The sequence below is a fragment of the Vipera ursinii genome, assembly GCF_947247035.1.
Source record: "Vipera ursinii genome assembly, chromosome: Z".
NCBI lineage: Eukaryota > Metazoa > Chordata > Lepidosauria > Squamata > Viperidae > Vipera > Vipera ursinii.
In genome coordinates this window covers 36,861,882-36,877,231 of record NC_139517.1, presented here as the reverse complement: position 1 = coordinate 36,877,231, position 15,350 = coordinate 36,861,882, and the positions used below count along the sequence as shown (strand labels likewise).

The window sequence follows — 15,350 nt, the reverse complement described above, 5'->3', positions numbered from 1 at the left end:
GCTTGTCTTTCCAAATATGAACGATATATCCCTTTCTTCTTTTTGCGCTTCAATAGATGTGGATGCAGGGTATCGTGGCATGTACTCTGGGGAAATCCCTATGGATCCCATGGACATGCACTTGGACATGGATGGAGACTACCCCATGGATACATATAGCGATGGTGTGCGAGCACCTTACCCAGGCCACATGCTCGCCTAATATGTCCCTTGGACATGTTGGGCAGGACTCAAGGTAAAAGCATCTAATTTAGTACATTTAGGAATTGGCCAGTTAATGGAAATAAAACATAAAAGAAGATAAAATGAATGTTTTTGTTCTTTATAACCAAACGTATTCCAATTTTCATTGACCTGTAGAAAATATCCATGCTTCCCATTCCAGAGGAAAATAGATTTCTGTCTTGCCTTTCTTTAGTAAAAAAATTAAATCTCAATAATGATTACTCAGTAAATGAAGGGCAACTTGTAGATTAGACTAAGCAAAATAAAAGTCATGCAGGTTTATCACTGACAGAACTCAATTATTGTATTTGATGAAGCCAAATTTGCCTCCTTTCCAGCTTTCTGCATCTGAGTCTCCAACCCATGATTTTCTGAAACCACCTGGTAAAATGGATTGAAAAAATATGACATTTTGAAATGGAACCTCAATTTTCAATGCTATAAATGCCCTTTGTGTGTTCTGCTAAATATTACTTCTCTTTTATTATTATTAGTGAGTTGTTTCTAGTAGCTGTGAGGTCCTTGTGGCTGTTTTCCACTTTTGGGTAGAAAGAGAAAAGAAAGTGTAGAAACTAGCCAATGCTTAAGAAAGGAATAGGGGGTACTCTATATTACTGAGCACACAGACTGGCTGCACTGTTAATTAAGCTCATGCTAAAATATATAATTTCTGGTCATAGGAAAAAGTAAAGATTGGAACATTGCCAGCCTTGCCTTTTACATAATATATGATCACAAACTCTCATCATTCTCTGCCAACATAACAAATATGGCACATTATATTTTGGTGATCTGAGACTGGAGAAGTGGCTGTTTTCTTTGCAGGGACCAGGCAGCCCCACCCCACAAATTGGGACCATAAAAGTAGACAGAGCTTGTTAGATGGACAGTGGCCTGACCTGATGCATTCAGAGCAGCTTCCTCCATCCTAAAGGGAAATCTTGCTTTCCTGTATATGGTGTAAATCTAATTTTCCCTTCCTTTGTTTTTCTTAATCAGCAGATGTTTCCTTAACACAGAAGAGGGCAGCCCCAGTGCTCAAGTTCTGGGCGTTCAGGAGACAGAAGTGCCTGAGAAAGATGATGACAAAATTCTTCTTTTCCCTTTGAGGCGGTTTCATTTTCATGCTTCCCTCCTGTGGGCCTATGGGAAAGATTCCCAGTCCGTAATCTGTGCTGCATCTAACAACATTGTACTATTAGCAGTCAGCTACTCTTTCTGCGCTTTCCCGCAATATTCTTTGTTAACATTCAATATATTTTTTTTCCTTGCAAATTGGAGCAGTATCCTTAAACTGCCATGAGATCCTAATAAAGTACTTTTAAATCTATACACTAAAACTAACACACTGATAATAGAACGTAAGAGCACAAATACATACATAGATTGTGTGTTTGGTGCAGAGTTTTCCATTCGATAGGATTTTATTTGCCTCTTTGCATTTTTAACATAAACGAGAACTAAATAAAAAAAATAAGACAAAATGAAAATATTTCTATTCCACGGCTCTCACTTTTTAAATATTTAACTTTTAAAAATAAAACAGAAGGAGCCACTGGGTGTAAATTCACCAAGAAATAAACAGTTTTGCGTTTGTCCAGTTTCTTCCAATTTTTAGCTCAACAGGTACATCTGTAGATTTGGGACCTCGACCCAATCGGCTTTTTAAACTGCCGTATAAACCAGAATAACTAAAAAAAAATTAGGTAAACTCTCTTCCTGCTCACCAGACCACCTTTTTCCATATTTTTTTAATCCAATCCTTCTTTTTGGTCCCTTCCTTTCTCTAAGTCTTCCTGGTGATTGGCATGCTCTGTTCTTCCTATTTCCTTGCTCCTTCTTAATGCGTTTTTAAAAGCAGCTCTCAATGTGATGGCTTGAGGCTTCCACTGGAAAAGGGATCGATGTAGCTGCAATTGTACTTTAGAACATTTTATTATTATTTCTCTAAGGGATTTTTTTTTGTATAGACCAAAGCTAAAAAAACCCAACAAAAACAAATAAAATTTTAAACCTAAACTTGCAATGCAAATGAACTACTTTCTTGTGTTTACGTAGTAAAATTCTGTTGAATGAGTGGGGGGGGGAGAAACAGGAGATGCGTAGAGGGAGCGAAATAAAAAAATGTATGTTCAAACTAAATTGTACATATTTAAACTGAGGGGAAAAGGGGGAATTTTTTTCCTTGACCCAGTGTTTTCATGAAAGTGGTGGGCCTTGAGAGAGAACAATGTCTGTGTTTGCAATGTTTAAGACCAAATTGTAAGTGTTTGAATTGGTGTGTTCAATTTTAATTACAGAGGCTGAAAAGTGAGAGCACACAATTTCCTAAGGCTGATCTGGACTGCAGACGGGAGAAGGAACAGAATAAAAAAGAAACTATACATTCTTATGTCACACTGTTCAGATTTCTTTGAATTCTATACTTTGCTCTTTCCAAACAGCTTTTATTGAAGTTGTGGTACTAAGCAGCTTTCAACAATGCGTTGAAAGAATCCAGCACATATTTGACTGAACCTTTTGTACTGAAGACAAAGTTCAAGAGCTTGAAATCCTTCCTTCATGCGGATATACATCCGCATGATGGAAAGGCTATACCCGGCTGTATGTTGCAGCAGTTAATGTTTGTTGAACATTAACTGGTATATTGATGTGTTGCCAACATGTGAAATCATATATTTGCCCTTGAAGCCAGGTGTGAAAGCTGCCATGTGATTAGCTAATCCTATAGCAGGGGATGGCTAGCTTTACACTATCACAATCCTTTCAACTTCAATTCCCATCAATAAGTACCATGAGTATGACCAATGGCAAAAGACAATCCTTGACGTTTGGCAGGTTGCTTAACTATTTGAACTTAAGACAAGCCCACAACTGGTGTTTTATGGCTTGTAAAGCATTTGTGGCCATCATAAATTGTCTTCCTGTCCTTCATTTCTCAGGGCCATGTGACTGCATTTCAGGTGCTTGGCAACTGATTCACCTTTACAATGGGCAAAAAATACTCTTGAAAAAATGGGTTTGCACTTAAAACTGCACTGTTTGCATAATGGCTGCTGATTCAACAACCATAGTGATTCACTTAACAACCACTGCAAAAATGTCATAAAAACAGGTCTGTCCACATGGTACCTTGACTTATGACTGTAACGACTTATAGCTATAAATCCAGTCCCAATTGCAGTCATAAATCAAGGACTACTTGTATAGTCCAAAATGACTGCAGAGCATTCCTATGGGATGTGCCCCACATTTTCCACTGTCTTAATTCGTGAAGTAGTGGCAGGGTAGCTATAGCTCCAAGGCCATGTGTATTCTTTTTGCAGTCCTCAGAGTGTCCTTAGTTCCCTTTTATTTTGAGGTTGGAAATGGAAACTGCAGTAGAAGAGAGATACATTGCAGATACAACTTATCCCAAAGCCTAGTCTGAAATCATGTCATAGTCCCTAGCCATTCTGTAACTCTTTATCACCATCCCTTCAATATTTAAGAGACACTCTTGTTATCAAATGGTTTCTGCCTCTTCTATGCTGCAGGAGTATGTGGCTTAATCTATATTATCTATACCCCAGAAGTCTGCATTGATTCAGGTGTTGTGCCACTTACCTGTGAATGCTACAAAATATCTAGCAAAGATGAAAATGGAACTATTTGGATGAAGTTCTTTTGTATAACTTTCTTTGCAATTTATCTCTTCTCTGAAAACTAATCTGTCATGCCCTACACTCCTAAAATCTGTACCAGGACTTCTACTTTGTTTCCTGACACTAAGCAAGTTATTCTAAACATTCCCTGTTGAGCAGACATCTGTCTCCCAATGACAATGAAAACATTATTGAGAGTGGAAAAAATGTTAAGCACAAGGAAGTGCTAAACTTGTACGTTAAAAATCCCAGTGAATGTGCCTTGGATAGGAATCACAGTATTTGAGAAAAATTTTCTCCTGGGTTAATTGTGTTTGTTTGCAGAAACACTGCAATATCAGTTTCCTATAGCACATGTGATTATTTAAAACAAACTTTTCCAACATGATACCTTCCAGATATTTGGGACTAAAATTCGTAACCTGCATTGTCAAATATGGTGGCTGAAAATTCTGATTTTCATCCTATATGGACTATGTAAATTATGGAATTACTATGATGAAACAGCTATTTTTACCTATTGATATTTATAGTTTTCCCTGATCTAATGGGATAGGATAGCAATCTCTTTTTTACGCCTCCTGATTCTTTGCTTTTCTCTACATTTACCTCAACTGCCAGTGTTACATCAGCCATAAGGTTCTGTGATTGTTTCCTAGGGAAGAGCAAGTATCAAACACCAACCTAAGCAGAGTTGCAGTATTGATACTATACTTCTAAATGACCTGGTTCTCTTGAAATGAAGTGTAGGGAAGTAGACCTTTATGCTTTTCCCCAGCTTTTTATTCCCCACCTCCACTCCTGAGATTCATTCTTTGGGTCTACTGGAGCAAATTGTATTTTTAATACCATCCCGTGAGCCACTAATCTTTCTAGAATGACAAATGAAAGGAGTCAGGATCAAAGGGATCTAGGAAGCAAAGTTGCTTCTGTATAATCATTGCCATCCAATGTCAAGCCATTTACTCTCTCCTGCCAGCTTACTGGTATGAATTAAATTTGATTTTCCAGAATTAGACATGGTATAATCGAAAAGTAGAAGGAGAATGGCAAGATGGATAACAGAGTAAAGGGAAGATTAGAAGAGCTTCAGGGTTTTCCTTTCCACTATGGAAAAGCTGCTTAAAAGAAATCATAATGCTGACTGTGGTCTTTTCAATTACTATCTATCATGCTCCACAAGTTGAAATTTTAACAAAAACAAGAAAAGCAACATAGTAGATTTGAAAGCAATAGTATTGTCCTCAGTTCTTTTATCTACCAAGAATTATGCTGACAGAATTACTAAAACCAGTTTTAGTTTTGAGGTAACAGTTGGCTTCTACTTTTATGACTGCTTGGAAAGATAAATGTGTGAATGATAATTGTCAGATAAGATTTTGGAGGGAAATACTTTTGTGCTATTCTTGGCTTCTCTTTGGATATATAAAATCCACCCAGTGATTGTACACAGGGAGGGTTACAAAATACCCTAAATCTCAACTATATGACTATTATTACATTCAAGATAGTTTGCTGTAACTGGCTTGTGACTAGCTTAACTACTGAAAACCCACCGTTGAGATATTTGATGGCAGATGGGGAAACTTCATTTATTTACAATTTGCTTGCTTATAACCAACACTCAGTCAAAAGTGACAGATCTCAAAATTGTGACTATGTCAACAAGTTGCTGCTCTCTCAGTGTAGCAGGGGTTTAGAGTTTTGTTTGTTTTAGTGGCTTTTTTCTTTAGCTAGCAGAATTTTATCTGCCAAGGTAAACTCTTATTACTTCAAATGATAAGACCTGAAGAGGTCTGTATTCACCTGAAATTAACTTCAATGTAGATTTCAGCTAATGTTAGGGTGTGCTTTTGTTTCTGCAACTGTTTTGTTATTACTGATAGGCAATGTTTTATATCCCAATATCTGCACATAAAAAACAAAATTCATCTTCCATACTACCAATAACAAGAGCTAATATGAGAAATTTTAGATATGGCTAGCTGGTGTAAGTTGTCCCAAAGCCTTTGTATTAGCTGACTAGAAGTTATTAAAGCTAGCTAGTACAAGTGAAAACTTTTGTTCATTAAATCAAGAGATTTCTTACATTTTAAAGGAAATATTTTTTTTCTGTACAGTTTTGTTGAACAAATGCAGACAAAAACATGCGTGATCTTGATCAATAACCGAGGTTGAATATTTGAACTGACTACTGAACAGCATTGTGTGGAAAGTTTTGTTTATTGTGACCATCTCTAGTTGAAGTATCTATGAATGAAATTCATGATCATACATCATTGCCATCAACTGAAGAAGGTGCAAATGCAAATGAATTGTGCGCTAGCACTATAATTTGTGAAGAAACGTGCTACAGCAATTTTGCTAAAGTTAAAAAGCTTTGTCTCATTCATCAGTTATTCTGGGGAAAACCATGTTTCCCAGTACTCCAAACAGTTTCTCAGCCTTGGTCACTTTAAAATATGTGGACTTCAACTCCTGGAATTCCTCAGCAAGTGTGCTGACTGTTGAATCCTGGGAATCAAAGTCCACTTACCATAGAGAGGCCAAGGTTGAGAAACACTGCCACTGACGTTCATTGGAGCTGATAACCTACCCTGTGCATCCTAGTCACCGTGGTGAAGATATGGCCTCATCTATTAATTCTTCACCATTCTCTGAAGTCCCTAGAGTTGCATAGCTGTAATTGGCTGTCTATAACTTGATTCTTGAGACTTCTGCAGCCCAAAACCAAGAGGTTGTGTTAAGGAGCAAGAGGGCATTATGCCAAGTTCCCCCACAACCCTCAGGTTACTCCTGGTTTCATCAGTAGCTGCATGGGAAATAACATTTTTTTACAAATTGTAATATTCCTGTGACATAATGTATTTCATAAACATGACAGATCAGCAAGAATGCACAGACCTATTTGTTGACTTTCCCACTGCTGTCTTCTTTCTGACAGCAGTAATTTATAGCTTTATCCAGAACTGTCCTGTATATGCATCAATATGTTTCTCTGCCTCTTGTTCTAACTTGACCTGCCAGTTATTAACTTTATGTTCTCACCTGAGCAACAGGTCTTGTCAGTTTCATTTAATCAGGTGGCAGCAAGAGAAAGAATTATTTTTGATGCCATCAGCAATATGTTACCTTGGCTGAATCAAGATGCTTCCAGCTTCTGGGCAAAATATATTGAAAAGGGCAGTTCTAACATTCCTGGATCTGGCTCAGCCTTCTTGCTGTTTCTATTCCTGCTCCTATGGACAGACTGGAAATTAAATATTGCTGGAAGAACCCTTTGAGCTATGTATTCATTGTCCACTTAATCAGGTGTGTTGTTCCTACAATGTATGAATCTCTCTGTTTGCAAATGCCACCTATAACCTAACTATTTGCATTATTTTTCCTCCTTAGGTGAAACTGAAATATATCTTCCACTTTACCTTTTTATAAAATATGTCTTTTGTTTTAGTTTTTTTCTATTTTTATTAACAATGATTGGTCTGTAAAACAGGATTGGTCACTGTATATTTAAGCTAGATTCAGCTCTTATGTAAAATTTGGCATGTGAAGCATAGCTATCCATCACTTTTCAAAGCATTGTTCAAACTTGTGTAGTTAATACAGTCACCTCAAGAAGGAAGCCTGAGTTGCCATTTCCATCTCTGGATTAGGAGCCAGTTGAAACAGCTGCATTATTTCAGAATTTTATCTTACTGTGGTTTGAATTCTGATAGATATACAGATAGCTTCTTACTTACGCTGCAGTTTATTGTTTTAATATTCTTTTCCAGTTATGTTTGCTTTACTAACAGTAGATATTTGATTCAATGTACTCATTTGCTCTGTGATTTGTTCCAATAAGTGTGATGATATTTTTACTATCTGGTAGGTGAGCCTTTTTCAACCTGGTGCCCTTGGTATATGTGGGATCTCAAATCTCATAATCATTAGCACAAGCCCCATCCTTGGTGTTTGGGAATGATGGGAGTTGCAGTCCAACCCCTCTGGTGAGTACCAAGATGGGAAGGCTTCTGTAAGTCCTGCCACATGAAATTATTGTTTTTTATTATTATTATTATTATTTGGGAAGTCTTAATATTGGATTCACCACTAGTTGACACTGATAGTATACAGATACAGGCAGTCCTCAAGTTATGACCATTCATTTAATGACCATTTGAAGTTACAATGATGTTGAAAAAAGTGACCTACAGTTGTCCTTGTATACGTCTGTTGTAGCATCCCCATGGTCACGTGATCAGATTTTGGGTGCTTAGTAACCCACATGCACTTAGGACAGATGTAGTGTCCCAAGATCATGTGATCACCTTTTGTGACTTCTGAAAAGCAGAGTCAGTCAGATTTGCATAATTATCACAGCAAAAAGGTTGTAAAATCGAGTGTGACTCATTTAACACCGCTTAGCAACAGAAGTTCAAGTCCTAATTATGGTTGTAAATTGAGGACTATCTGTAAATTGGTTTTCAAGATATAATCTTGTAATGGATGCTCTTAACCAATTCCTCAAGAAAGGCAAAAAAATGGACACAGTTTCTCTGAACTATTAGTTCAGCCATAGTATGCTGTTGCCACATAGTGGCTGTTTTGAAACACAACAGTAAAAATATATCAAATCCTGGAGTCTGAGTTTGGAAGATTTTGAAAAGGATCTAAGCAGCATCACCTCAGCTGAGCAACTGAGTTCCAGCCACTCAGCCATTGTAAGTTAAGTTGGAGAATAGTATATAGGAGCACAGCTTATTTGGACCCATTTGGGATCTAAGTGACTTAAATCACAAAAAAATGTAATCTATGAGTAAGAGTCCTTCTACACAAACGTCTTCCCATAACCAATCTCTCTAAAGGATTTTCAAACCAGCAATGATGATGATCAATCAATTGTTGTCTTTCCTGATGAGCTATGGAAGTTGAGAAGAAGCCGAGAGTACCATAAACTCATTCAGCTGTTAGAGAAGGCAGGAATTGGGATTCAGTTACTGCCCTCTGCCTATGTCTTAGCAGCTTCTGGAAAACAATCCTTGCCCATGTCTCCACTCAGAAAGAAATAAAAAATAACTTTGTTTCTGGTAAATGTGGCATTCACTTTGCAAATTTATGAGCTCCCTGGCCACCAAGACTTCGCAGTTGTCAATAAATTCTCATTGAAAGCGATGATGGCGGGACACTGCAGCGTTGCAACTGGACACTTTTTCAACAGCTAAAACACACCAACATTATTTGCGCTTGGAAAGACGCAGAGAGAAAAATGACTCGCTTAAGTCCAAAAGCCGGGAGATGAGATGAAGCAAAAATTTGCATAGACTGCTTATAGAAGCAAGGAAAATCAGGCCACTTTCTTACCAAATTGTGAAATTTGCTACAAGAATAAGATTGAATTTGTTGCTCAGCTGCGTATAGACCCTACTGAAGAACTCCATGGAATATCTGGTAAGCAAGATGGAAAAATAGTGCATATCACTCTGCAGAACCCAGCAGCATCACAGATTTAAAAGTATGGCTTGTCAGTGCCAAAAGCTGTGCTATTACTGAACCAAAAGAAACCTTAAATGCCAAGGGGGAACAATGTGACAGTGTAGCAGTTCAGTAACCGTTGGATTAGCAGAAATATATGAATAGAAGGTCCTAAATTGGCTTCCAACCCATTTTAATTTTGGCCTATATTGTTGTTTTTTTTGTAATAAATACACTAACTATGAACAGCAATAACCAAAAAGTCTGAAATTTGATTCCAATCAGAACGGAATCATGAGATTCAGCTGAATACTCAGCAATACTCTTTCTTTACTAATTTTCTATTCTTGTTCTGATTCAGCAACACTTTATGTTTTAACTTGGGTGCTAGTTTGGACAGAAACTTAAATAGATATGAGCCAGCAATCTGCTGTGGCTGCCAAAAAAAAAAAAGCTAATGCAATCTAGGTTGCATAGAGGAAAAGTTTCAGGATCATATGAAGTGATAGCAGCACTTTATACTGCACTGATAAGACCACACTTGGAACAGTGCATCCAATTCTGGTCACCACGATACGAAAAGATGTTGAGAAACTAAAAAGAGTGCAGAGAAGAACAGAAAAATGATCTAGAGCAGACATGTCAAACACAAGGCCCGGGGGCCAGATCCGGCCCGCGAAGTGGTTTCATGTGGCCCGCGAAGCCATTCTGGAAACAGTGAGGGAACGGCCCCCACTGCCTTGGCCCTGCCCCAGAGACCCTCCTTCTGCCAGAGACCCTCAGATCTGTCCCACTCCTGCCCAGGCCCCCATAGGCCCCCTTGATGCAAACGATGTAGAGCTGGCCACGCCCACCCAGTAGGCCATACACACTCTAGCCACGCCCACCCAGTAGGTCACGCCCACCCTGGCCATACCCACCCGGCCCCTTGAGGGCAACCGCAATGCTGATGCGGCCCTCAATGAAATTGAGTTTGACACCCCTGATCTAGAGGCTAAACCATATGATGAATGATTGAGGGAACTAGGTATGTGTAGTCTAACAAAGAGTGGACTAGGATGAAATGAAACTAGTCTTCCAATACTTGTGGGGCTGACCCAGATGAAGGGCTCAACCTATTCTCCAAAGCACCTTACAGCAGGACAAGAAAGAGGCAGAAAATCATTAAAGAGAGATCCAATCTAGACCTAAGGAGGACAATTAATCAGTGTAATGGGTTACCTCAAGATGTCATGGGTATTCCATCACTGGAGGTTTTCAGAAAGAGGCTAGACAGAAATTGGCCTGGAATAGTCAAGAAGCAGGGGGTTTGACTAGAGGAACTCCAAGGTCCTTTTCAACTCTATTATTATATGTTCTGTATCTAGTTCTGTGTTAAAATAATAGCTCCTGTGGAATTTTCTAAACTTAGAATTATTTTGGCACCGAATGTTATAAGAATAGACATTATGTTTTTTCTAAAAATGGGGGGGTCCCCTTTTTATTGTTTTTTTGGTCTTCTGAAAAATGAATAATTATAATTAGTACTGCTATATTTAGAATTCATTTCTGATTACCCTTCACAAAAAATGCATCTAATTCAAATATCAAGGCAAATTGAAATGGCATCAATGTCTCCATTTAGAAATTGACAAACAAATTCTGTTATCAATGAAACTTTCTTCCAATTTAAAAAGGAATAGGAAGGTAGGATAGGATGCATGAGCCCTTCTTAATAATTGTCTACTTAAAAGCTGCCTAGCTAATTATAAAGATGAAAAAAAATGAAGAGAGCAGATTTTGGATCTGCCTATCAATGCAGAACATCATTTTCTAATGACAACAAGTATCATTATTTTAAATTTGCATATAGAAATTTAAAGTGGATTGATTTTTCCCTGCAAATTTGCACTGTCCTTTCTTCCTTTTTCCCAGTCATGTGTAAGTGGCTGCACTACAAGTAAATATGTCAAATGCTCTGGCAGTTTAGTTGATGCTTCCTACTCAGAAGATGGTATATACTGAATTTGATTGCAGCTGACACAAATTGAAACTCAACCTTAATGGCTTTATGTGACGAAAATGCATTTCAACTGTCCTTGCTTTTATTTTTACCAAGATAACCCTGATGGATAAAAAACAGAACAAAACCAAGTAAAGGCCAATATTTATGTTTTTGTTGTAATTCCCACTTGCTTCCCTGTAAAGGAATAGCTTCTGAATATAATTCAAGGTCACCCCGAGTCAGCCAGATGTTCCTGATTTGACTAGCCTCTCTTTGAATCACCTGAAACTAATATTCTTTAATCATATAATTTAACCCCCAGTCACCATGTTAGCTTTACTGTTTCATTTGAGGGGGGGGAAACATCTGAGCTTGGGGTCAGGAGAATAGAAGCAAGAGGACTATTATTAGATCCAGAAGGCTTCTCTTCCATCTGTCTAACCTTCAACTTCAAATGGCCTTGCTGTGATATGAATTACATATTTAGGGGAATGGGAAATACCCACATTTCTGCCAGCTGTTAATTACCTATAATCTATCTGAAGTGGTCTGGAGAGTTATTTAATAAGCTACCGACTTACATCTGTATCACAAGTAGTGTTAAGTCATAATTTGAAAAAAGGGTAAGCTGGTAGCCAGAATGGTGAAATTGAAGCTCTGTCCATTTTATATATGTGATGGACATAAAAATAAGAGAGCTCTTTGCATCATGACTATTGCCATCTTGACATTTTCCACTACAGCCTGTAGCCATTCCTGATCACTTTTTCTTCACCACCTTGAATTATTTAAAATAAAGGTGTGCTATAAACAAATGATTCCCAACATACAAATCATGCAAAAAAGAGGTTGTGCTTCAATTATGCCACTGCCAGTTTGATTTTGGTTTAATTCTTTATAGATATTCAAAGCTTTGAATGTTTTTATTCATTTTGTAAGAGTGCCAAGAAACTACAGTGACTCTGCAGAACTGGCTGCGAAAACTTGGCAGTGTGATAAAACCATTCTTTAAGTGTTCTAATTCTTGATTTAATATTTATTTTGGGGTTCCCTCCCCCTCAGTTTGGGATGGGTTGTGCTATTTTTTCTTTCAGCCCCACCTGTATTAGTCTTACCCATTGCTACAAACCACCACACAGAAAACCAAATGTTGTGGCCAGCCACTTAAAGGTTGTTCACCCTTTTTTAAAATTTTAACTGATTGCAGGCTGTGTACCACCTTTAAAAGTTAATAGCCTACACAAAGTCACTTAAAACTATATGAGTAATTGTAAGTAAAAGTACAATAAACATTACTTTAACAGATATCTTGAATTCTTCTCTCAGGGCAGCTGGTTAAAAAATGGTTGAGTATGGAAACCAGGGAAGCCTTTGGTGGTGAGGGCTAATAGATTTTTTCAATCTTCAGGGTTCCTCTTTCTAAAATTAGGGGAGGAAGATTGACTGCTTAAGTCTCTATCTTTTGAGGTAAGGTTCAGTTTGCTTGGAGGAGATAAGGATTGCAATTTTATTTCTAAGAGATAAATCTATTGCTGCTTTTTTTAAGTAAAAGGACCTCCCCATTTCTCTTGAGAAAAATTCAATGTTCACTGAGATCCACATGAAATTCTTGCACACAAAATATTGTGCCAATATTTTGCAAAGAAAGAAAAGAAAGAAAAGAAAAGAAAATCTCGAAGGAGCAAAATACATTTTCACAGAAGTGGTTGTGCTTCTGCCTGAACTACTTAGCAAACTTAAATACCAAATTAAAAACAGAACAAAACCAAATTTGTTACTGATTTGAAACCAAAATAAAGAGTTAGAAAAGAAAAACAAGCAGATCTGAGTACCTAGCAAATTCCAAACTTTGTAATAGCTAGAATCTAATTTCAGACTTCCCCTTATGTCTGGGCTAAGGCATTTATTACAGAAAACAATACAGACCCCAATTAAAATGCTATGGAAGTCAACAAGGCTCTTTTTCCACAATAGTTGTGCTGATTCAGCATTGTCCCTGACTTGACTTGTTTTATGCCCCCATTATTCCCCTTTGTTATTTTGCAATAGGATTGTTCTGATTCTTGCAAATTTCAGCTGCACTTAATATCATTAAAACTCAGCAACAGCCTATATGTTTGATGGACTGTCTCACCATTGTCATGTTATATCCCTCCTTAAATTTTCAGAGGATATTATTTTAATTTACATGCCTGCAACATGGACATTAGAATATAAATGTATTCTTTGTGCCCTTCCTATGGCCAAAACACTGATATAGCAGCATTGGAAATAAAAATGTAATTGATCCCATTTATTCAGTGGATTGAAGACCTGGCTAAATTTGCCATCTACGAGTAGTTTGTCTATAGATGTAGAACTTTGCATAGACAAATATAATGAAATATGGAACTCAGTTTTACAAATTGGAGTAGATTAAAGATGAATGATAGTTATATAAATGTATTGGAAATCAATATATGTGCACCTGTATTTACATTAGATAAGTATCTATAGAATTGTAACTCTTATACTGCAATGTTATACTTTTTTCTGTTGGTATTTTTCTTTTTCACTTTTTTTTAGAAAAAGTGCTTTTTATGTAGTATCTTTTCAGAATCTATGTATCTTCATTATAATTACAACTTTTTTCCTTTTTGTTATTTTAAAAGCAATAAATAAATATTAGATCATTGCTATGAGAAGTGTGTTGGCTTCTGGTGTTTTTCGTTTGTTTTTGATGGAATACTTGATGCTTGTCAATACCTATAAAGCCCTATATAACTTGGTGCTTGGAACAGTATCTGCCTAAGTTGAGCGACCAGAGAATACCTGTGGAAGATTCCTCTCCTTCGAAACAGTTTCCCTTCTAGAATCAAAAGTAGCCCTATATTAAGTCCTTTCAAAGAAAAGTGAAACCTGGGTCTCTTAAAAGAATTCTCTGAAGGTTGCTGCATGCAACAATCAACACTAGAATGATAGGGTTCCATGATTATTTTGTATCATAATTGTATGTCTTATACAGTGGTGGGATTCAGCCAGTTTGCACCACTTCGGCAGAACTGGTAGCTAATTTTTTTGTTGCTCAGGCCCAGAATGGACTTCCGGAAGCGGAATCCACACAGAGAACCAGTTCACATATTTGAATCCCACCACTGGTCTTATATCACTTTGTTACTGTCTTTGCGTTTTGGCCAATACCCTTCAGGATTAGTTTGTAGGATTGATAAATCTTATAAACAACAAAAGGGATTCTTTTAAATATTATACCATAGTTTGTTTGTAATTATTGTGTGCTGAACAAACCATATTAACCAGATACACACAGTATAATATCAAAGTCATACACCTTTATATATTAATCAATGCAGTTTTCAAATATATGATAAAGCCTGACTTGGAAAGCCAGACCGTTTCTACTTGCGTGGACATTTGCAGTAGAATTTTATTTATCTATTAATAACATTTATTAACTGCCCATCTTACCACATTGTAACTTTGGGAGGTTTACAATACTAAAAGATAAAACTGGGCAAAATCTAATGATACAAATGCAGGACTATAAAAATCAAATTAGGTAAAATGATGTGGAGGGAGGGAGTATGATGAGAAGGGGAAGTAATGGGATCAATTGTTAATCTATCAGCCATGACCAAATTGAAAACCTCTACACTGGAGCTGCAAGTCAACTGGCTGAGCCAGGTCTTTAAATTCTTATGGAAAGTAAGGAGGGTTGGTGCTGGCTTCACTTGGGAAGATGTTCCAAAGGACACTGCAAATGCAGAGAAAGTTCTTCTCCTGGACCCCACTAGCCTGAATACCCTTGGCATCCAATGGGGCCCTTGGCACGCCTCCTCTGCTGGCATAGCTGGGGCAGGCCAATCCCAGTGGGATGAGATGGTCTCTCAAACAGCTTGGACCCATGCCATGAAGGGCTTTAAAGGTGATTACCAACACCTTGAATTGCACTCAGAAGCAAACTGGTTGCCAGGGCAGCTTGTGGAGCAGGGGTGTTACATGGGCCATCCTTGGGGCCCCAAAAACTGCCCGTACCACTGCAC

General features: G+C 37.6%; 1 protein-coding gene across 1 annotated transcript in view; it reads left to right on the top strand.

Moving 5' to 3' along the window:
• Positions 1-14,306, top strand: part of LOC310648773 (junction plakoglobin-like) — a gene marked incomplete at its 5' end in the record, with an annotated part of 82,097 nt that extends 67,791 nt beyond the window's left edge. The window contains 2 exon segments of the mRNA XM_083376809.1: positions 57-235; positions 2,526-14,306. Of these exon segments, the coding sequence (XP_083232935.1) occupies positions 57-202 (146 nt within the window). The 3' untranslated portion in view covers positions 203-235; positions 2,526-14,306.
• Between the last annotated feature and the right edge of the window lie 1,044 nt (positions 14,307-15,350).